The 22,096-nt window shown below is 45.6% G+C and overlaps 2 protein-coding genes across 2 annotated transcripts; both read right to left on the bottom strand.

Moving 5' to 3' along the window:
• Positions 1-547: 547 nt before the first annotated feature.
• Positions 548-13,553, bottom strand: SFXN4 (sideroflexin 4). Its single transcript, XM_071564128.1, has 14 exons — positions 13,493-13,553; positions 12,985-13,050; positions 10,926-11,000; positions 10,587-10,613; positions 10,431-10,485; positions 9,022-9,047; positions 7,571-7,621; positions 7,420-7,485; positions 7,245-7,313; positions 5,935-6,025; positions 4,265-4,380; positions 3,219-3,304; positions 2,078-2,192; positions 548-938 (listed from the first exon to the last, which is right to left on the bottom strand). Exons 1-14 carry the CDS (start codon positions 13,529-13,531, stop codon positions 861-863), a joined length of 960 nt encoding a protein of 319 aa, XP_071420229.1. The 5' UTR covers positions 13,532-13,553; the 3' UTR covers positions 548-860.
• Positions 13,554-15,014: 1,461 nt separating this feature from the next.
• PRDX3 (peroxiredoxin 3) lies at positions 15,015-20,977 on the bottom strand. The gene is made up of 7 exons (XM_071564011.1): positions 20,717-20,977; positions 20,571-20,649; positions 20,350-20,491; positions 19,496-19,631; positions 17,330-17,433; positions 16,320-16,485; positions 15,015-15,825 (listed from the first exon to the last, which is right to left on the bottom strand). The coding sequence occupies exons 1-7, from the start codon at positions 20,753-20,755 to the stop codon at positions 15,772-15,774; spliced, it is 720 nt and encodes a 239-aa protein (XP_071420112.1). The 5' UTR covers positions 20,756-20,977; the 3' UTR covers positions 15,015-15,771.
• Between the last annotated feature and the right edge of the window lie 1,119 nt (positions 20,978-22,096).

Below are 22,096 nucleotides of genomic sequence, written 5' to 3'. Positions count from 1 at the left end.
TTCCAGACAGCTGTGGGCCCCTGAATGATTTTGTAGGATCAGCAAAACACACCACTTCACTGACCAACAGGGTAAGCCTTATGCCACATACGAAAAAGAGCTTTCTTTTGTTAGAATAAACACTGTCAACCTGCAAAAGTGGGAATTCCTCATTGTCCACAAGGTCAGAAAGACACAGGATTTCCCAACAGCTTCAGTGTGAAAAAAACAGGTTGTTAAAGCTCAAGGGTCATCAGGCCTCACAACTTCTTCAAGGATGTCAAGAAAGCCAGGAATCTATCGGTAGTCAAGTTTGACATTCGTGTCCTAAACATTTCTTAAACAACTAAATTTAGCCAATATTATATTGCCATCAGAGCTGCTTTGCCTATCACTTTAAGGGCTGCCTCACTCATGTCTCATCCTTGTAAAGAGTGTTGTTAAATACACTGGAACACACAGAGTGTTCTGAGAAGAACCAGCTTGACTCTACCCAAATGCCCACTGATATTAAAGTCTTCACCAGCTGTGTTCCTGGAAAGCAGAATGTCAAAACCTGCAGCAGCAACAGACCAACCTTGTGTACTCAATAGTCTTTTAATTAAGGAACCACTCAGCCTGCGTTCTGTGCTTCCTCGGGTGTCACAAACACTGTTACAGTGCTTTCTGGTACAAATGCCATTTTTGGCATGTGTGTGTTTTCCCCCCCAGGCTGGGGCTTGCAAAGTCCTGCTGCCAAGTCCTGCCTGTTCACAGGCCACACCACGTCTGGTATGTACAGCACCACAGATTCACCATTCAGTCTCAAATGCCAGTGGAATCTGTTGGTGCATTCAGAATTCACTGCAATCAGAGACATGTTTATAAATCAAAGGCAATCTCTAAATCCCCCTGTTGTAGAAGAACTCTGTTTCTTCTGTAGATGACAGAATCTCCGGCTCAAGGTCCTCTCGCTTTATCTGCAACATACAGAAAAAGGGAATCAACACCACCATAGCCTGATAAGTTCATGTTAAGTCCTTGTTACTGCTTTGCACTTTGCACAAATTCAAATACTGCATTCAGTATTTGGGATTTGGGGCTCTGTTTATTTGGGGGGTTGAGGGATTTTTGTTGTTGTTCTTTTGGGGCTTTTTTTTTTATTTCAACATGTCCTACATGTGTACACAAGGGAAGAAATACTTTGTATTTAGGAACAGTAACATTTTATCTCCATGCAGTATAGAAACAGGGAGTTACTTAGGTTGGAAAAGACCTTTAAGATCATCAAGTCCAACTGTAAATATATTTAGGTGACATCCAGAACTCCTGCCATGGGCTGAGAAAATGGGAAGCCCAAAGGGAACCAACCAGCCATACTGTCAGTACATAATTTCTCACAAGTCCCCTCACTTATGTTCAGTTTACCCTTGTTGTCATAAGAAACCAAGACATCTAAAAAAAAGAAATTAAAATGCCAGAAAGTTCAGGCAAATAAAAGAAACCATTGAAAACTGCAAGAGCTCAGTCTGATTTTCTGAGAATATTCACACAGTGTTGATAAGAGGAAGGAAATAAATACAGAAAGGAACCCCAGGCTTCTCTCTCATTTGTTCTCCAAAGTCCAAGGACTACATCCTCCACTTAAAACCTGCAGGAAAGTGTTCTTTCCCAAGGAACAGATTACACTTCCCATTTGAGCAAGGCAGAGTAAAGAGATGTCACATGTGAGTGAATTTACCTCTCCAAAGAGTTCATACTGACTTTGCATGAAAGAAAAAATTCTCATCTAATCCTTCCTTTCTCCTGCAGAACTGAACACAGTGCTGGAAGAGCCTTGGCTTAAATCTTCATGACAGTTCTCCTGACCTTGCTTGCTTCAGACTGCTTTGAAAGTCTGATAAATCTACACTGAAAAGTAAATATAAATTACACAATGCAACACAGACCTAGACAATTCTGTGAGCCTCTGCCTAGTTCATGGGCCTTCACAAGCAGCCTCTTTGCTGCCCCATTTACCCTATTAATCCTGTCGATTTTTTTCATATGTGGCCTTCAGGTTGGCCACAGTTCTGGAAAGACTATTTAGTATCACAACAATCCTGAACCAAAGACTTACCTGCCCACACTGTGGGAACATACTAAGTGAGACTGGTACCATCCCTGTTAGGACTGATGTAATCAGAAATAGCCTCACTGAAGACAAAGCACGAGGACTTTTTACCAGTTTTGCTCTGTCCAAGACATAGAAAAATGATGTCAGTTTAGATTTGAAAAATAATCTGACAGTGAGACAAAGAGCATTAGCCACTATTTCACTGGTTGAAATTGCACTGAAAGTAGTAATAACCTATGCTTAGGGATATTTCCTTACTTCATTTCCTATGTTCTTACTCCTAATTTCTGTGCTTTTCCTTTGTTTTATATTTGGCTGCAGCATTTTCAAAATCCAGATTGTCAAGGTTAAGAAAATAAACAATAGCTAGGTGAAAAAAGGAGAGAAGGTGCATTAGTGCTTTGAGGCATCTCAGTCCTTTAAGAATTTTTTTGCATTACCCTCTTTCCTTTCACATTTAGTTCGTGTGGATAATCCCACTTTGCTTTGTGTAAAAATTTATTACTTGATATATATTTAAAAAATTTGTCTTCTGGTAACAGGGGTCCCTTAAGGTTAAAAAGGGGAGAGGGGATCAATTTAGGCAATACCAAATTACATGACAGAGATGATCCCTACCTGGACTATTTACTACTACCAAAATCTCATGGCAGGGTAGGAATGTTCTCATAAAGCATACAATGTATTCTTCTTATGATACAGGGGTTTAAAATGTTGCAAACCAAGAATGTTTTACAACCTACTGCAAACAATTTGGAAGTTGGGGTCCAGCTTTAGTTGCCAATTCAAGTGCCACGTGACCTCTTCAAAAATAGAAATCTGAGTGCCGGGAACAACCTTGACACAGACACTGGGACTCAGACCAAGTGAGGGTATGTATGTGCTGGGAAACAGCCTGTCAGGAGAGCACAAACATGTTTCCTGCATGGGAGCAGAGAGGGAAACCTGACAGTCTGACACCACCTCCTGCAAACCCTCAAAGCACAGATGCAAACATAACCAGATTCCCTTACTGATCTAAAAGAATCCCAGTAGCTGAACAGCAACTTCCCAAATAATCACTTCTACCAGGGCATACAGTAATACCGCAAACCCAAGAGAAAACTGAGCAGGCACCCCCAGCCCTTCTGCAGCTGACTCTTACCTTTGCACAAAGTGCATAAGCAGTTCTGGCACAAAGAATGTAGTCCCAAACAAGACTGCTCTGGACAATGCTGTTTCCCTAACAGCCTTCAGGGAGAGAGAAAAACAAACATTGTTAAAGCAGTGCTCTGTGCAGCTTCAAACACTGCCTGCTTCTGTGAGCACTCTTGTACCTAATACCTTAGAGTCTCAAGCAATAGGTAAATGAGGGATAAAAATATTTATTAGAGGAATTCTTCCTTAAATGGAAGCTAAGTGGCAAATACTCCACTTATGACTAAAAAAATACCTTAAAAGGGAGGTGAAACTATTCATGCCATAATGAGTTTTCTTGCCATGATAATTTTTCTGAGACTTGCTTTTTTTAAGTTGTGCTGAACTTTATAGAGTTGGTTATACCTTCTGGGCATCCTAAACTAGCCTGTGTCAAATCTGAAGTTCTCTCTCCAGCTGTCCACAAATCTTTATGCTCATCCAGTTATTTCCTCCCCTCTGGAAAGCAGCATAAAGAAAAGGAGGGTCACTGATAGCATATAAAACATGTTTCCTTGCTTTGGTTTCTCTGCCAGACTCTGCACTGGATGTTGATGGGCAAAGCAAGGAGCAAATACAGAGTCAGCAACTGCAGCCCAAGGATCAAATGCAGTACCACAGTGCAGATCAAGGCACAGCCCTATGGGAGACACAGCCTTTATTCCCACTATAGGTGCACATGATATGCACAATACAGGGCTTTTCTCTGACATGTCCCATTAAAAGAAGATCCAAGAGTCTTGTCTCCTGAGGTGTCCAGGGAAAGCAAAAATGCCTGTACCAGCATCAATGTGGCTCAACTCTGGCACTCAGTATATTGGGGAGGCTGCTAACCCTTGAAAACACAAAGGTTGTGGAACCTGGTTCCAGACATCCATGCCTGTCCAAAGATTCAGCACCTGATGTTAGATTCCTCATTTCAATATATCCAACTCTATGAACTCTCAGCATCACATTCCATTCTCAGCAGGCAATAAAAGCCAAGCCAAGGGAGCCTTCTGCCCCCTTGCCTACCTTCTCACCAGCATTCCGTGACACTCCTACAACATTGCCATTCCTGTCCATCACTTGTATTCCATTCTCAAATTCTGGGCTTCTCACCATCACTGCAGTAAATGCACTTGTCACACCTGCAGGTTAAAAAGGATTTTGCTTTAAAAGATCCAGAAGGACTTTCTTGACAGTAACACTCATAATTATGTGCATTTTACATGTCTAGTTTAACTGTTCACAACTGAATAACCTGGCAGCTTAAGAAGGGACTGCCCAGTAAAAATCTACTTGGGATCTTAATCTTTTTTCAGAAGCTTGAGCGAGATTGTAAGGCCCCAATCCTAAAAGGTGCTTTGTCATTCTGGATTCAGAGTTCAAACCACTGCCATCCAGCTCAAACCACAAGTACTCCATGCAGAGGGATTTCTATTGTGGGTAGATTTTGTCTTGGTCAGCACAGGATCCAGGACAGAGGAAAAGACAGGCTTTCAGTACAGGCTGCATCCCTGAACTGGAAGGGAGGGTGCCTGGGGAACACTGGCTCTAATATGTGCCACTGTGGCTCTTGTCTGCCCAGCTGGGTCTCTGTCCCTGGTGCCAGTGCTTCAGCCAGCTCCTAGATGAGAATGTTTCAGTCTCCTCCAGACCCAGCACTACAAAGTACTGAAAACATCCATCCAGCAAAAACACAAGACTAAACCACCAGCACTTATAAAGGCCCCATCAAATGGGAGTCACTCATCTAACTGGTTTGCTTCTTCCTCTTTCCTAGATCAAGGTCCAGGCACAACAGGGCATAGACTGGCAAACTGACCATGCCTGAAGTAATAGATTTCTCTTTTTATTAGTTTTTGACAGAGCTGTTCAATAAGGACTTCAGTGTAAGAGAGGACACTTTTTTAAATGTTGGACTAACTTTAATCAATTACCCTCAGGCCTCTCTCTACATTTAAGAAAATGGAGGCACATTTAACATCTACTCCAAGGGAAACAAGTCAGAAACCTCTAATGAAGATCCTTGGAAAAATCTGGGTAGACATTGAGCATAACTTAGAACAGAGGAGATGATGTGTTTTAATTTCACCAATTTCCCCCTAAGAATGGCCAAAATTTCTTTAATGTCAACAGAAATACAGGTAATGACATTAAATAGTTAAGCTTGTCCTGGTGCAACTTCACCACAGCAGTAGAGTTGTTCCAGTAATGAACTGAGAGCCACTTCTTTGCACAGTTAAGAATATTCTGCTGAAACAACTCTCACTTTCTTCATTCCCAGCAGTTTTGCAGCCCCAGCCCGAGTCAGGAACTCTCCCCGTGCACGCCCAGGGCTATGTCGCACTCTGGTGCCAGGGATGTGCCACACCAGGCCACGTCAGTGCCACAGCTACCACCCTCCTGATGGTTCCAGGGCTATGTGCAAGCCAAAGAAAAATGCCAACTGCATCCCTGGATATCTCTGGAGAAATAGTAGCATGTCCCATGTACGAAGGTCATGAGAGTGCTTTGCAGCTCTGAAACTGAAACCAGCAGGAATCAAATGAGGGCAGCTACACTGTTCAAAGGAGGGGGCCCAGCAAAGGCAGCCAGGGAAGAAACAGCAAGACCATACCTGTTCAAAGGCAAGAAAACTCTACAGTTAGATGGCAAATGGCCCTCAGAGCAGCTGCACAATGCAGTTTCTTTCTACTCACCAAGCAGAGGAGCAGGCAGAAGTTTTCTGACGATTAGCTGTGTTAATGGACCCTTCAACGTGTAACGATTCATGAAGATAAGAGGGAGAGCCTAAGGCGTTGGGAGGAAACAGGCACCTTTACTAAAAAAGTGCAGCACTTCAGTATGTGCAACAGGTTAGGAAAATAAATCTGCTACTTAGTTCATAGTTACCATCTATGAAAATAAACAAATGCCTTCATTTATCATTCTGAAAAAACACATATGTTCTCTAGTTACTACAGCTGCTTGTGATCACTCTTTTAAACCAGAATACAAAATATTATGATGAAAAAAGCCTTAAACATTGTCATGTAGAGGACAGCAGCAATGTGAATACCCAGACAGAAAAAAGAAAACAATTACCTCTGCCTAATACTCTTTGGACATTTGTCCAACTGCTTTGTGTCACATACTGCTCTCTCCTCCAAACAGGAAATCGGGTTTACTTTTGCATTTTTCCCGATTCTTTGCATTTTCAGCCCAATTCTATACTCCTATAATACACTTGCAGGAAGTTTCATTTATGAATGAATGGCCAGGACACCAGCTGACCCTCAGAGGACGAAGGGAAGAACTCCCACCGTCACCCAGGGCAAAGTTGCCTTCCCAGACCTCTGTGACCCTCAGCACTGCTGGCCCAACAGTTTTGCCCATTGGGCAGAGGTGAAAGTTCCTCTACCAGAAGCACAAATAGTTGCGTTTTGCTGCCAGAAAGCTTATGAAAATCACTGCTTTGTGTGGAGAGTGAGGAGAGGCAGTATAGGGGCATCTACACCTGTTATGTGTGTCATGAGGATACCAGAGTTCACTGTGATGTAGCAAACTCCAGAAACTACAGATTTCTATTCTGGCAGAGAGCACAGTGTTATTTAGGTAGCCCACTGCTACATACCTATCCTGAAAGGCTAATTTACCTGCAGCCAGTGCAGGATTTTCATGGCTATGCTGTTCCTGGGATGACAGATCACTTCCACCACATCAAAAATCAACTACAACCACCCAGTGGCTTACATTGTGTTTGTAAACCCTGGCCAGTTCCTCTCACTGCCTGTTTGCTAAGCTTGCAGAATAATAAAGGAAGTGACATACAAGGAAGCATCAGAGAAAGCCAGTCAAGATCTTGGCTGACAGATGGTCAGAAAAAATTCTTATTCTGAACAGTTCTGTGGCAAGACGTCAGAGTAGAGCATCAGAGCACAATCCTGAAGGGTATCTGGCAGTGTGATTATCTCAGTGCCGCCTTCTCAGAAGAGCTTATTAGGAAAGCAATCATTGAGCAAATACATACCCCAACACAGGCTGCATAGGAGATGGCTCCCAAGCCATAGAAGATCTGCTTTTCTTTAACCGAGTACTCCTAAGGAGGGCAGAAGAAACACACTGCATTAGTACATTTGCAAGACACTTGTAAATCAAGTACAAAATGGTCTTGTGCAATTTCAAAAACAAAAATCAATACATACCTCAGCCTTTGGGGTTCCATTTCCATTGACCAGGGTGAATGCTGTGGTGTATGTGTGAAACACAAACTGCAGAAACAAGAGGTTATAAGCAAAAATGAATTCAGGACTGAGACTAGAAGACCTGTAAAAGTAGAAAGAAAGAGGCAATTACCTGAAAAAAAAAGGTTGACTTTGCCTGGTGCTGAAGAGATGAAACAATGACCTAAGAGGAAAACCCCACAAGAAAATTAGGTTTGATGAGTGTAGAAGGTTTTGGTGCAGAAGCACCATGGTAACTGTTGTGGTTCTACAGGCAGCAGAGTCAAAGGTTCCAGATAGTGCCCAAAGCCATTTGCTTTGATTTTAGGCTGTTTTCTTGCTACAGAAGTGATGTGCTCACTTCTGCTATCCAACATAAAACACAGAGACACAGGTGTTAAATGCTATGTGCAAGATTATTTGAGCAAGATGCTTTCTTGCCCAAAATAAAAAATGCATTTATACCTGTGATGCTTAAACAGAGGCAAATAAAATAACTCAGGTAATAAAAGCATAGTTAAATGAATGAGAAAGGGTCAGATTGACTCTGGTGGGACTATAAATACTAGATCTAACTGATCTAAGATCAAAGATTTTAGCAGTTACTTTGCAACTCCTCCTCAAATTCAGACAGTGAATAAGAACCTCAGTTTTAATAAACTACAGCCTTTCTTGAGTTCTGACCTACCAAGCCCAAGGTGTGGAGAGCTCACAAAGAACAGAGTCGCTCAAGATAAATCAAATACTGAATAAGAGGAACGCAGAGACTCTCCAGAGCCTCAGGGGAGCATCAGTAATTCATTAAATATTAGCGTATGAACTATCTTTATTATTAGTGCCAGCACTGAATCCAACCACATCTATGAAGAAGCATTAAGCTGTAAATATCAAAATGAAGAATTTCTGTTAATTTTAATATTGCTCTTAATGAATTTAACAGCCATCAAGACTTTCATTATACTTCCTAGCAGCACCATGTAAGTTCATGCTGTAATCTCTGTATGGAATGACATATCTCAGGATGTATGTCATAGTCCAAACCCAAAGGCATCTAAATGAATAAACATACATATAATTACAGCTACACATTTTATAAAACAAAATGGTGCAATTTTTGAGCAAGGTAACAAGAGTTTATTTTTACATCTTTGGTAATTTACAGACAACACCATTTCCTACTTAAAAATGCACAATCTACATAAGAAAAAACTCATAGTCTGGGCCTGAAACACAGAACACAAGGCTCTGGATTTTTGAGGTTAAACAGACCAAAACCAGGACTTGCTCTCAATGCTGGGTGGTTTCACCTTTCATCAAGAAGTTGACCTTCACTATTAACAATCTCTGGGACTATTGCTGAAGGAAGGGAGCTCACAGGTTTGGACTTCCAAGGAGGAGTCTTTAAAGGCTTGATTTCCAGGTTACACAGCACTTCCCATAAAACAGATGTCTTTTAAACAGTTTGTGCTGAAAGCACAATGAAGCAGCCCAAAACCCTCTACTCCCTCCCTCCAACTCCTGGCTATAGAAAAACACAAGCCTTGCTGGATTGGATGCACACTGACATCTGCCCCAATTACTCACCCATGGAAGAGTTAAGGGCATGAAAGCTGAAAAGAAAGAAAACTTTATTTCAGTAAAAATAACTGCTGTGAGCCTAGATGGGTGATTCTGAGCAGAAAATTCCCAAACTTCCTCCTCTAGTTTCAACTCTAAGTAAAACACTGTCCACAAACCTCACTATCACCATGAACTTGAGTCCTAACTTCATAGAATCGATTGGTGGAAAAGCCCTCTGAGATCATCAAGTCCAACCCTTGGTCCAACTCCAGTCCCTTTACCAGATCATGGCACTCAGTGCCATGTCCAATCTCAGTTTAAAAACCTCCAGGGATGGGGAATCCACCCCCTCTCTGGGCAGCCCATTCCAATGCCTGATTACTCTCTCTGGAAAGAATTTTTTCTGATCTCTAACTTAAATTTTCCCTGGCAGAGCTTGAGCCTGTGCCCCCTTGTCCTATTGCTGAGTGCCTGGGAGAAGAGACCAACCCCCATCTGGCTAGAACTTCCCTTCAGGTAGTTCTAGACAGTGCTGAGGTCACCTCTGAGCCTCCTCTGCTCCAGGCTAAACACCCCCAGCTCCCTCAGCCTCTCCCCACAGCACTTGTGCTCCAGTCCCTTCTCCAGCCTCATTGCTCTTCTCTGGCCCCGCTCCAGCCCCTCAATCTCTTTCCTGAACTGAGGGGCCCAGAACTGAACACAACACTCAAGGTGTGGCCTCACCAACGCAGAGTACAGGGGAAGGGTCACTGCCCTGGGCCTGCTGGCCATGCTATTTTTGATACAGGACAGGATCCCACTGGTCTTTCTGTCTCATTCAGGAAGCCACAATACCTGCTCACATCTTATAGCCAAAAGGAGCCCCCATGAGCTCCATTTCATGGCTACTTGGGAACTAAATAACTGAACAGAAATTGCACTCCCTGCTCAAAGAGAGGTGGCCACAAAGGCTGCCACAGCTGTGAGTGGTTATACGAGATAATGAGTAAATAGGGGAGATAATGAGTAAATAGCCTAAGAATGGCTGTATCTGATTAACAACCTGTGCTGCCTTGGCTCCCTAAAAACCCCAAGCACAGTTTATCTGCCCCCACAGCAAAGTCATCCAGTAGCCACAGCCCTCAAGTGAAAACTCAGTTACAGTAGACTGTTATATGTGGAGGGATTTGGGAACTCCTTCCTGACATGAAACAGAGACTGGTCACACTGTTTCCATCTAGATGAGCAGATAAACTGGGAGAAAAATTCCTCAAGATGAACATAAGAATAAATAAATCTTCAGCAGATGTGGCAATGGAACTAACAGAAATAAAAGTCTACTTGCTTTTCTATATGGAAAAGAGCATCTCTGTAGTATCACAGCAGCTGTTTGCTATGAGCTATTCCCCCTTGATGCTTCAGTCACTCACAAAACTTCATTTAAGGGAACTTACCTGGAGGTCTAAACAAAACAGGAATTATCTTCTCTGTATCAGGATGTACACTGGACTTCAAAAAAAAAAGAGGCAAAAAAATGAAAAAGCAAATTAGAACAACTTTGCCATACCTGAATAAGGGAAAAAGAGTTTCTAAATATTTTGTAAACTTACCAGGCTTAGCAAGAAGGCTTGTCTTGTCTAAACAATTTGAAAATTAGGTTAGTAATCAAATTTCAGAAGAGACTGCATAAAATCTTCTTTGTAAATTTACTACATTTCTTTTTCTAATAATTTGCTTTTATATGAAGTGCTACAGATTTATACATCCCTTTAATTATTTCTCACATAAAATTTCTCTCCCTGTACTCCTTGGTGGATATAAGGAGTGCTGTGTAACAGCACCAAAGCAACACTATGGTAGAACAGAATATTTATTAAAACAAAAACACATTTAATTATGCCTAAAAACCTAAGCACTTGTGTTAAGACTTCAGCTGCACTCCAAAATACCTGATTATTCTGTGTGGGCTCACTTGAGGTCTTCTCATGGTTTTGTATTAACCACCTGGCTTTTTTTATTTCATTCTGTATTTGAGAAAAAAACCAAACCAAACAAAAAAAATAACTCAGATTTCAATATTCTGAAGGGCAATATATCAGTAACAAAACACTCTAAACACAAACCTAGAAGCTGATAAAGCACCTGTTCCTCACCTAAGCAGTGAAAGCAAGAACCCATCTAGAAACACAGTCAATTCTCAGTCATAGAAGGTTTTAGATTATTCAGGCTCCCTTGGGCCCTCTATCAATCCCTCAATCCATCACACAAATGCACTGGAACTTTAAGCATATGAAAACCTCACAGAAATCAAGAGTGTTAAACTTGTACTTAAAATTATCCATGAGTGCTGATAAACTCAAAGATTTGCTGCCAAAGCACCTGATACCCCCACAGGCACCTGCAGGACTATTTGAAAGCTAAATTCCAAACCAGACTTTTAAAATTACCAGAAACAAGTCATTGCATCAGTAGATGTTTCTGCATGTTCACAAATGTGTGATCAAGATTGGAATTGCACACACTCTTCCTCTGAATTTTGCTGAAGACTTTAATTATGTACACTTAAACAAAGAGAATAAAACTGTAACCTCCTCATTATCCACAGTCTACATAAAAATCTGATCCTCTGAGGAGAATTTATGAGATAATTTGATTTTTCTTCAATAGAAACATCTCTACTTGCAACAGTGCATTTTAATTCAAGGAGGTGTGAACTAATCCCAGATCTCCAAATTCCTGAATGTAATATAATCTTTTTTGTTGGTATTTACAGATATATTATGTAAATTTACTAAATTGTATTATTTTTACATGTGAATAGACAGAGATATGTATTAATTTCATATATAAATATATAGATAGATGGATAGACACAACATCCTAACTCTGCAAGTGACAAGAAAATACCTCATGTACACATGTTTTGACAGCTCTCTTTTGCCTTAATGAAGCTTTCACTTAGAAATAAAATAATCAATCAACACAAGTTTCTTGAACATTCAGACCAACCAGCAGACACCCCTACAATGTGCTGTGCTTTTCCTGTTACTCCTGACAAAACTACACTGAAGTGGATTGACAGGAAAACACCTTTCCCAGAATTTTGTCACGATGGTTTCTGTAATTTAGAAGCTCCACCTTATGGCTGACAATGGGTTTAGTGCTATACTTCTAATAATTAATGTTAAAATTATAATAATGACTCTCTGGTATAGAAATGGCCTATAAATCTGCCATGCTCCTCTCAGGAGAGGATTCATTTCAGTTTTGTCACCTGGAGGAGAACCAAAGACCCTCCTGAGCATCAGCATGAGCTGCAGGACAGGGGTGGGTATGAGGATCAGCCTGCAGAGGCTTGGGGTGCAGGACAGCACCCCTGTCCTCTCCCACCTGCCACAGCTGCCCACGAGTCCCCCACAGTGTGCCCTGGTGCTTCCTCCGCCCCTCCTGTCCCTGGGGCTCTCCTGTGCTTAGCTGGGATAATCCCACTGCTGGCACAGCAGCCACGGGCTGGGCAGGGCTGCTGGAATGGCTGTGACTGGAAATGCCCCTTGGCTTATGGAATTAGATACAGAAATGCAAACATGTATGTTTCAATTTATCATGGAATGGTTTGGGTTGGAAAGGACCTTAAGGACCATCCACTTCCACCCCAGCCATGGGCAGGGACACCTTCCACTATCCCAGGTTGCTCCAAGCCCCATCCAACCTGGCCTTGGACACTCCCAGGGATGGGGCAGCCACAGCTTCTCTGGGCACCTGTGCCAGGGCCTGCCCACCCTCCCAGCCAGGAATTCCTTCCTAATATCCAACCTAACCCTGCCCTCTCTCCGCTTAGAGCCATTCCCCCTTGTCCTACCCCTCTGTGTCCTTGTACAAAGCTCCCTCCCCAGCAATCCTGGAGCCCTCCTGGCACTGGAACGTCACAATTCCCGGCACATTCCTCATGTATTTATTTCCTTTTCCCTCAGCAGTGACCCCGTGTGACCGCCCGGCAAAGGCACTCACGCTGGACTTGAGGAGCAGCAGGGGATCCAGGGCGTCCGCCCAGAGCAGCAACCTCCGGGAGAAGGACTGAGGGAGACACGGCCGGGACACACAGGGTGGGATGTACACACAGCCCGGGGGCTCTGTCCCCAGCCCAGGGCTGTGCCCCCAACCCCACCGGTCCCATTGTCCCCCCCAACCCCACCGGTCCCATTGTCCCCCCCATCTCCACCTGTCCCTTGTCCTCCCATCCCCACCTATCCCCTTGTCCCCCCCATCCCGGACCTGCCCCACATCCCCACCTGTCCCCCCCATCCCCACCTGTCACCTTGTTCCCCCCGTCCCCACCCGCCCCTCCGTCCCCCCATCCCCACTGTCCCCCCATCCCCACTGTCCCCACATCCCCACCTGTCCCCCCATCCCTGACTTGTCTCCCCTATCCCTGACTTGTCCCCCCCATCCCCTCCTGTACCCCCCATCCCCATCTGTCCCCTTACCCCCCCATCCCCTCCTGTCCCCCCGTCCCCACCTGCCCCTCCGCCCTCCAGAACCGCAGGTTGGGGTCCATGTGGCGGCGGCACCGGAAGGGGCTGGGGGGGCAGGTCCGTCCGCCGCACGCTCCGCCCGCGCCTGGAACCGCCGCGCCGCGATCCCCGCCGGGCCGGGAAAGGCTGGGAAAGGACGGGAAAGGCTGGGAAAGGATGGATCGCTGCTGTCCATCCCGCGGGAAGGCACAGCCAGGAACGGGGCTGCAGGGAACCACCCGCTGCGTCCCCCGCGGCGGCCCGAGGTGCCCCCGGGAGGAGGAGGGCACGGCCGGGCGAGGCCCCGCGGGCACCTCGGGCTGATGAGGGCCTGGGGGCTCACTAATGGTTTTTACAGCCACAGTCACAGCATCAACTGATTGGAAAAGGCTGGAAAACACCTCTGAGGTCACCGAGCTCGACCTGTGACCGAACAGCATCGGCACCGAGTGCCAGGTCCAGCCTTCCCTTACACACCTCAGGGACGGTGACGCCTCCGCCGCCCTGGGCAGCCCATTCCAATGTCTAATGACACTTTTTGTGAAGAAATTTTTCTTGATGTCCAACCTAAACCTCCCCTGGCACAGCTTGAGGCTGTGTCAGCTCATCCTGTCGCTGGTTGCCCGGGGGCAGAGCCCGACCCGCCCCGGGTACACCTCCTGCCATGGGCTGTGGGGAGTGACAGGGTCCCCCCTGAGCCTCCTCCTGTTCAGGCTGAGCACCCGCAGCTCCCGCAGCCGCTCCCCACAGCATTGGTGCTCCAGACCCTTCTCCAGCCTCACTGCCCTGCTCTGCACTCGTTCCAGCCCCTCGATGTCCCTCCTGAACTGGGGGCCCAGAGCTGGGCACAGCACTCAGGGTGCAGGAGGTACCAGGTTTATTGGAGCAATTGCATGGTTACACCTCACAGAGCAACCAAACACAGGCACTGAAAAGAGATTTGCAAGTACTGGAACCCGGAGCATCACCGAGCACCACGTCAGTCTCATTTTTTCATCCTTTCCTAGAATCACAGAATTGATTGGGTTGGAAAAGACCTCCAAGATCATCAAGTCCAACCCTTGGGCCAACTCCAGTCTCTTTACCAGATCATGGCACTCAGTGCCACGGCCAATCTCAGTTTAAAAACCTCCAGGGTGGGAGAATCCACCACCTCTCTGGGCAGGCCATTCCAATGCCTGATTAAAGAATTTTTTTCTGATATTTTGTCTGATATTTTCTGATATAATTTTGTCACATCACAGTGTTGATACCCATTTTAAAGCTGAGTCAGGACACAACAGCCACTTGGCCAAGGGTTCCCTTGCGCTTTGCTTCAAAGGGTAGAAGATGAAAACAGGGAACCCGTTGAGTATCACTGATTTGTCCAGCCCTTCAGCAGCACCTGCTCACTGTCTGCAGCCTGAGCTGCTGGCTGTGAGCACAGGGACAGAAGTTTCTGAGGCAATGCAACACATTCAGCTTCTTCAAAACAGAGAAACAGGACACTGGGGAAAAAGGGAAAGAAAAGCAAAGCAACACACCCGCTGCTAGGCAGTGTTATGATTATTTTATTATAGCTCTGAGATGGGCTACATCAGTTCCAAGCAGTACAAGAGTCAAGGAAATTGAAATGACAGAAGACTTGTCATTAAGCTCCAATAAGTACACCGTGGGAGGTTCAAATTCTTACCCATCTCCCAAAGAAAATTAAAGTTCTTCATGCTTGCTAATGCTCCTGTGTAGCTGCACTGCATCTTTTTTACTATATGCAGGATTAAAATAGCACATATTTACATTCATGTTTTAATGTGCTTACACACAAAAATGACAATTTATTATTTTTACTTGTTACATTCATCTCTTTCACTGTAAAATTCATTAAGAGCAAACTGTGTAGCAAAATTTTATCTTCTGTCTTGTCTGCCTTGTTTCAAACTCATTACAGAATTTAATGTTGTGTGAGAAAAGCAAATGCAGGACACTTTATGGTCCAAAACTAGCTAAGAAAAGAAGAAAGCCAGTGGAAGGCAGTTGTATTTTGTGCACTCACCACATTCAGGAAGATGATTAGTGGTCACAGAAATTCATGAGACTGAAGTTGCAAAAGGCAGAGACAGGGGGAGCCTTGGTTTTTATCCTTCTTTTTAAAGCAAGACAAGCGAGTCAGTAGATATTTCAGCATTTAATTTCTTCATAAACATGAGAAAATAAGAACTTTTATTTTTAATTTTTACAATCACAGCTGCTTTCCTAATGTCTTCAGTTTATGGTAACTAAGAGTTTTGTCCACGTATTTGAGTGCTTATGAATGCACTTTCTCAAAATACTCTTTAGAACCTTCTGGGCTTGGTTTGATCTGTCAAGAAAAGAAAATGTAGTTATTATTTGCTAGAGATGAGAGAAAAAAATTACAGATTTGATATTTTATCCAAGAAAATCCATGCATATTTATAAATACAATAGGCTGTTTCTGCATTTGGTTGAAAGATGAAAGCCTAAATGATGTACAAGCTCCTGCTTGAAAATTTTAAGTATATGAAACATTTTTCCTGTTGAATTACAAGGCATTAAATAAGTAAAATATCTGATGTCAGTTAGTCGAGAGTGCAAGTCAAATTTAGGGTTTTAAATACAATTTTTGTCTTCTGAAAGGAAACCAGTGACTTTCCTCATGGAAATCCCACATTTAGTATCCTACAAATGGACTGAATTGGTCCAAGCGACAAAAGCCTCGTGTTCAGGGAACACACACAGAGTCATTGAAGCACCTCAAGTGGTTCCCAGCCTTTCAGACACACAGAAATAGGTCAGGGTCTATATTTAGAGCAGTGGTATTTGGCAGGCACTTACTGTTGGGGAGTCTGGAGTCCAGTTTGCCGGGCAAACCTCTCCGTGTGTCTCCACGAACTGGAATGCTTTCACCAGCCGCAGCGTCTCCTCCACGCTGCGACCCACGGGCAGGTCGTTGACACTCAGGTGCTTGATGATCCCGTTTGGATCAATGATGAAGAGACCTCTGTAATTGAGCAGGAATTCAGGGAATGTCAATCACATTCCAGGCCCAAATACAAGAAACTGGATGGACTATTTCAGCAAGGTAGCTATTCCTAGATACATTTATTCCTAGGTATCAGTTAGGAGCAGCAATACAACATTTGGTATCTTGTTTGTTACTGAAGGGATCAAAAGCCAGGAACCAGTTAACTGCTATGGTGCTGTGAAATTACAACATATGCGTGAAGACTGATCAGTCCAGACAGATGCACAGCAAAAGGCAGAACTTGTAACTTCACCTGTGCTTCAAAATTGAAAGTTGGCATCCTTCCCATGCCTTTTTTATCAAATCTGAAGGTATTGAATGAAGAGCTGCTTATGCATTAAGCTGCTAAATTAAATCCCTTTGCATAAACATTTGAGAAAACCAAAGTCCCAATCTTACCACACTAATTAACTAAATCTGTCAGCAAACAAATGTCAGAGGTTCCTGATCCGAAGATGGAATCAGGAACTGAAAGTCTCCAGAAGACTCCTACCCAATCCATTGTTTCTCAGGGACTACTACTGAAAAGAATTTAAGAAACTGCTCTTCTGTGCTACTTTTCCTAAGAGACATGGAGTTCTCTCCTTCTCTCAGAGCAGAAGTGTTTTTCCCCTGCATGCCTTGTCAGGGAGGCTGGTACCATGCTCAGCTTCATGGCCATAATGGCCATGTGCCCTTTTCCCAGGGTGGGATCCAGCAGCTCTCCAGCGGAAGTGACATCTCACAATCTTCATCTGATCCTTGTGCTGTTTCCCCCACAGGATGGGAATGTTTAGGTTGGTCTGTGCCATAAGAGAGTTACTGGGAATCATTGCCTTACCTTAGTGCTATGCCAGGTCCTTCTAACAGCACTCCATAATCACGGGAGATTTGTTTGGTGAGGTCTGACAGAACTGGAATATTCATTTTGCCCAAACCGCCGCTCTGGAGGAGAGTAAGATTCCATTTGGTTACAGAACTCATGGGATACTCTTTAGGGTGTACTCAGTCAAAACACAATCATGCCATTTGCTCCATGAAAGGAACCAGGCTCTTGTTTTGTTGTTTGGGTTTGTTTTGTTTGTTTTCAAGTAGTCAGCAACATTTGGTTCCTTTGCAACATGAAAACTTCTTTTGAACTGAGCATTTTAGAATTGTGTGTTTTGGTGGTAAAAGGCAACCAGTGGCAACAGTCATAAATTTTCAGAAACATTTCCATTGTACCCTATTCATGAGCTTTTGAATACAAAGATTTCAATGGCATATTTAAGTGTTCAGAATTAACTAAGATGAACAAGGTGGGGAGGGAAGGGTAAACAAACCTGCATAGTGTAAAACAAACACACTTGGAAACTCAAATCTTTGGGGCACAGGTCTTATGAGGAGTGGCTGAGTGAGCTGGGGTTGTTCAGCCTGGACAAAAGGAGGTTCAGGAGGGAACTTACCACTCTCTACAACTACCTGAAAGGAGATTGTAGTGAGGGGGGGGTTTCTTCTCCCAGCTAACAAGTGACAGGACAGGAGGAAATGGCCTCAAGCTGCACTAGGGGAGATTCAGATTGGATATTAGGAAAAATTTCTTCACAGATAGGGTTCCCTAGCATTGGAACAGACTGCCCAGGGCAGTGGTGGAGTTACCATCTCTGTAAGTGTTCAAAAACCATGGGGATGTGGCACTTGAGGATATGGTTAGTGGTGAACATGGTGGTGGTGTGAGGTTGATGGCTGGACTTTATGATCCTAGAGATCTGCTCCAACCTTAACAATTTTATGATTCTAAACACACATACTTGGCATGTCAGAGTTCTGCTGCTCTATTCAGTGCAAGGATTTTTTTCTTTGCCTCACACAAATCAATTTAAATACTATTTGGAGAGTCAAACAAGATTTCAGTTTTGCTACGTACTGGCACTGCAAGAGACATAAGCTCTCTAACCTTGAAACAAGGCTGGAGTTTGTTAGCTTTGCTATTCCTGGCACCACCAGTGAATCACTGTGTAATCTCAGTCACTCAGACCCTGATCCTGCAAACATTTGTCTGCAACAGAGCTCTCACAGGCAGAGCTTTGAGCACAGATGTCAGAGAAATCAAGGCCATAGTTTCTCCAGGTGTCAGCTTCCTGTCAGCACCACCATGGAATTCTTTCCACCCTGTGCAGGGTGTTTTGCTACACACGCACCGAGCAGCACAACCAGCACACACTGAGCAGCTTTCCAATAAAGCTGTGAAGTCAGTCCACAACCACGTTTTAGAGCTTTGAACAAAGCATGCAGAAAATAAACACTCCTGACAGGCTCAGCCAAGTTGTATTAAATCCAGCAAACTCTCCTCACTCCCCTGCATGTTGCAGTGGTGCCTGAAGGCACCCAGTCTGTGAGCACTGCTGCCCACATGGGTTGTGGCTGATGGCACATTGGCACCTTCCTGTGACACTTGTGATTCTCTACAACTCACTAAACTAGAGAGGTCCTTTATGTGATCAGGAGGATGTATTTTATATACATCTGAAAGAGGCTTCTCTCCAGTAAAACGCCAAACCCCTCCATTTCCACTGCACGAGGGCAACCCTTTCAGCAAGTGAGGGTTAATAATACAAGTATTCCAATAAACTGGTGGTTCTTCTGTTCCCATTCTGAAGCCACCACTGTTAGGTACAGATAACAATAACAACTAGTCAGCTGCTGTGCATTTTCTGTGATAAGTTTCTGTGCACTATCAGCTGTAACAGACATCATAGGGTTGAGACATGTACACTGAGCATTTGTCTTTTGAGATAAAGTACAAGAATACAATATAATTGACAAGACCATCAACAGAGCAAAACATGTAATTAAGAAAAAAAACAACAAAGATTCATGTCAGAATTATGTCATTAAATGTAGAAGTTAATCACATACCACTTTAGGCAGTCTATTAAAAATCAGTGTTGGCAAAATTATTAATTCACCTCTTCTTCTCTGGAGCTCTTATAAAAAGAAACCAAACCAACAGATGCTTGATTCATACCTTTCGTGGTGTATTTATCCAGGCCAGATGACAAAAATGGGAATCCACCGAAACTGCCACCACTTCACAGTTCACATCACGAAATTCATTTGCTTTGTTGCTGAAAGCCACGATTTCCGTGGGGCAGACAAACGTGCTGGGTGGGAAGAGGGACCAGGCTGTAATGATTTTGCAATCTTTTCAGAGAATTTTTTAGAGAAGGCACTAATGCAGCAGTGTTTTCTTTAGCCTGATAATTTTAATCATGTTTCCTGTTCAAGATTAGTTTCAGTTTCAAAGTAAGACTCAGAGCCACGCGGCTGGCATGCCAGTTGGCAACGCTCAGTTCTACACAGATCCTTTGCAAAGATGGAGAAACTGTCTCCCTAGGCACTCTCCACACTGAGAGATTTTGGAAACTACAGCAGAAAGGGCTGCAGGTTAAACCCTGCTCCATGTGCCTACACACACCAGGATGCTCCTGGCGATTCAAGCCTTCTGACAGACTCAACGCCATCCGGTCACGTTTTGCCCTGTAGCCATGTGGCTGCAGTTCTGAGGCCCTGCTGTTAATTGAAGGAGAATCCAAGTCAGCCCCAAACTGCAAAGCAATGCCCTCATCCCTGGATACGACCGTAAGGGGAACCACATCCACCTCCCTGCAGGCAGAGGATGCTCTCCAGCCACCACACCCACCGCTGCTTCAACACACAATGGCCATTTGCCCCCAGCCTTGTCCCCCACGCTGCAGAAACAGCCACATCTGCCGTGCAAGGCTGGCCCAGATCGGGCAAAACCACCAAGGGCCTGCAGCGCCTGTGCTGACCTTCAGCAGGGCAGGAGGCCCATCGGGCAGGGGAGGAACCCGCACTCACAAGTCCAGGGGATAGAAGAAGAGAACGAGGTATTTCCCCTTGAAGTCATCCAGGCTCAGCTCCTTGAACTCCCCGTTGACGACGGCTGTGCCCTTGAAGGCCGGGGCGTGCTGTGTCACGGCCGGTGCGAACCGCGCGGGGCCTGCGGGGAAGTAGAGAGCGCTGGGACCGGGCCGGGCCGGGGCCGCGGGGCGCGGGGAGGGGGCCCGGCCCGCACTTACCGGCGCTGAGCGGGCGGCGGGCGCAGGGCAGGGGTAGCGCCGGCACCCTCCTCCTCCCGGCGGCGGCGGCCACGGGAACCTGCGGGGGACAGGGCGGTCAGAGCCGAGCCGGGCCGAGCAGCGCCCGCCGCAGGGCCGTCACTCACCGCGGCCCGAAGGAACCTTCCCAGCACAGCGGCGGCCATGGCAGCGAGGGGCGGGCAGCGAGGGGCGGGCAGCGAGGGGCGGGCAGCGAGGGGCGGGCAGCGAGGGGCGGGCAGCGAGGGTCGAGGGGCGGGCAGGCAGCAAGGGGCGGGCACGGAGCGAAGGAAGGGGGAGGCCACACAGCGAAGGACAAGGCACACAGCGAAGGACAAGGCACACAGTGAGGGGCGGCACCGGCACACAGAGAGGGACACGCCCCGGTGCGGGGAGAGCCCAGATCGGCAGTAGCGATCAGACAAGAAAGGGCCCCGAGGCAGTCAAGTCTAAGTGCAGCTTCCAACGCCGCCCTGGGCAGCCCATTCCAATGTCTAATCACGCTTTATGTGAAGAAATTCTTCCTGATGTCCAACCTAAACCTCCCCTGGCACAGCTTACGGCTGGTTTGCCTGGGAGCAAAGCCTGATCTCCGCCCCTGGTACACCCTCCTGTCCTGACACTCCTGTTCTGTTGTTGGGAGTGGCCGGGTCCCCCTGCGCCTCCTCCTGTCCAGGCTGAGCACCCCCAGCTCCCGCAGCCGCTCCCCACAGCACTGGTGCTCCAGACCCTTCTCCAGCCTCACTGCCCTTCTCTGGACTCGCTCCAGCCCCTCGATGTCCCTCCTGAACTGGGGGCCCAGAGCTGGGCACAGGACTTGGGCTGTGCCTCACCCGTGCAGAGCATCCCTGGGCTGTGCCTGGGCTGAGCCCTCGTTCTGCTCAGGGGGTGTTTGCTGTGACGCTGGTACAGGCAGCTTGTGCTCAGGAGCCTTCCAGACACAGACCTTGCAAGTATGGTTGGCTCAGACTTTATTGAACTCACTCGAGTTATACAGAATCACAGAATATTCTGAGTTGGAAAGGACCCACTAGGCTCATCAAAGTCCAACTCCTGGCTCTGTACAGGACCCTCCAATGATCCCACGACGTGCCAGAGAGCATTGTCCAAATGGTCTTTTTACTCAGACAGACTTGGTGCTGTGACCACTTCCCTGGGGAGTCTGTTCCAGTGCTCAACAACCCTCTGGGTGAAAAGCCTTTTCCTGATACCCAACCTAAACCTCCCCTGACACAGCCTCATGCCATTCCCTCAGATCCTGCCTCTGGTGACCAGAGAGAAGAAAGCAGTGTCTGCCTCTCTTCTTCCCCTCATGAGGAAGTTGTAGACTGTGATGAGGTCTCCCCTCAATCTCCTCTTATCCAGGATGAACAGACCAAGTGACCTCAGCCACTCCTCAAGACCCTTCACCATCTTCATAGCCCCTAATTGTTTAATCATAATTAAACAATTACAGCATGTCAATTGTGTGCCTGCTCATCTTCTCTTGGCTATGAGCTCATGCAAAC

This window comes from Pithys albifrons, chromosome 9 (assembly GCF_047495875.1).
Source record: "Pithys albifrons albifrons isolate INPA30051 chromosome 9, PitAlb_v1, whole genome shotgun sequence".
Taxonomy (NCBI): Eukaryota; Metazoa; Chordata; class Aves; order Passeriformes; family Thamnophilidae; genus Pithys; species Pithys albifrons.
This window is presented reverse-complemented; position numbering and strand designations above follow the sequence as displayed.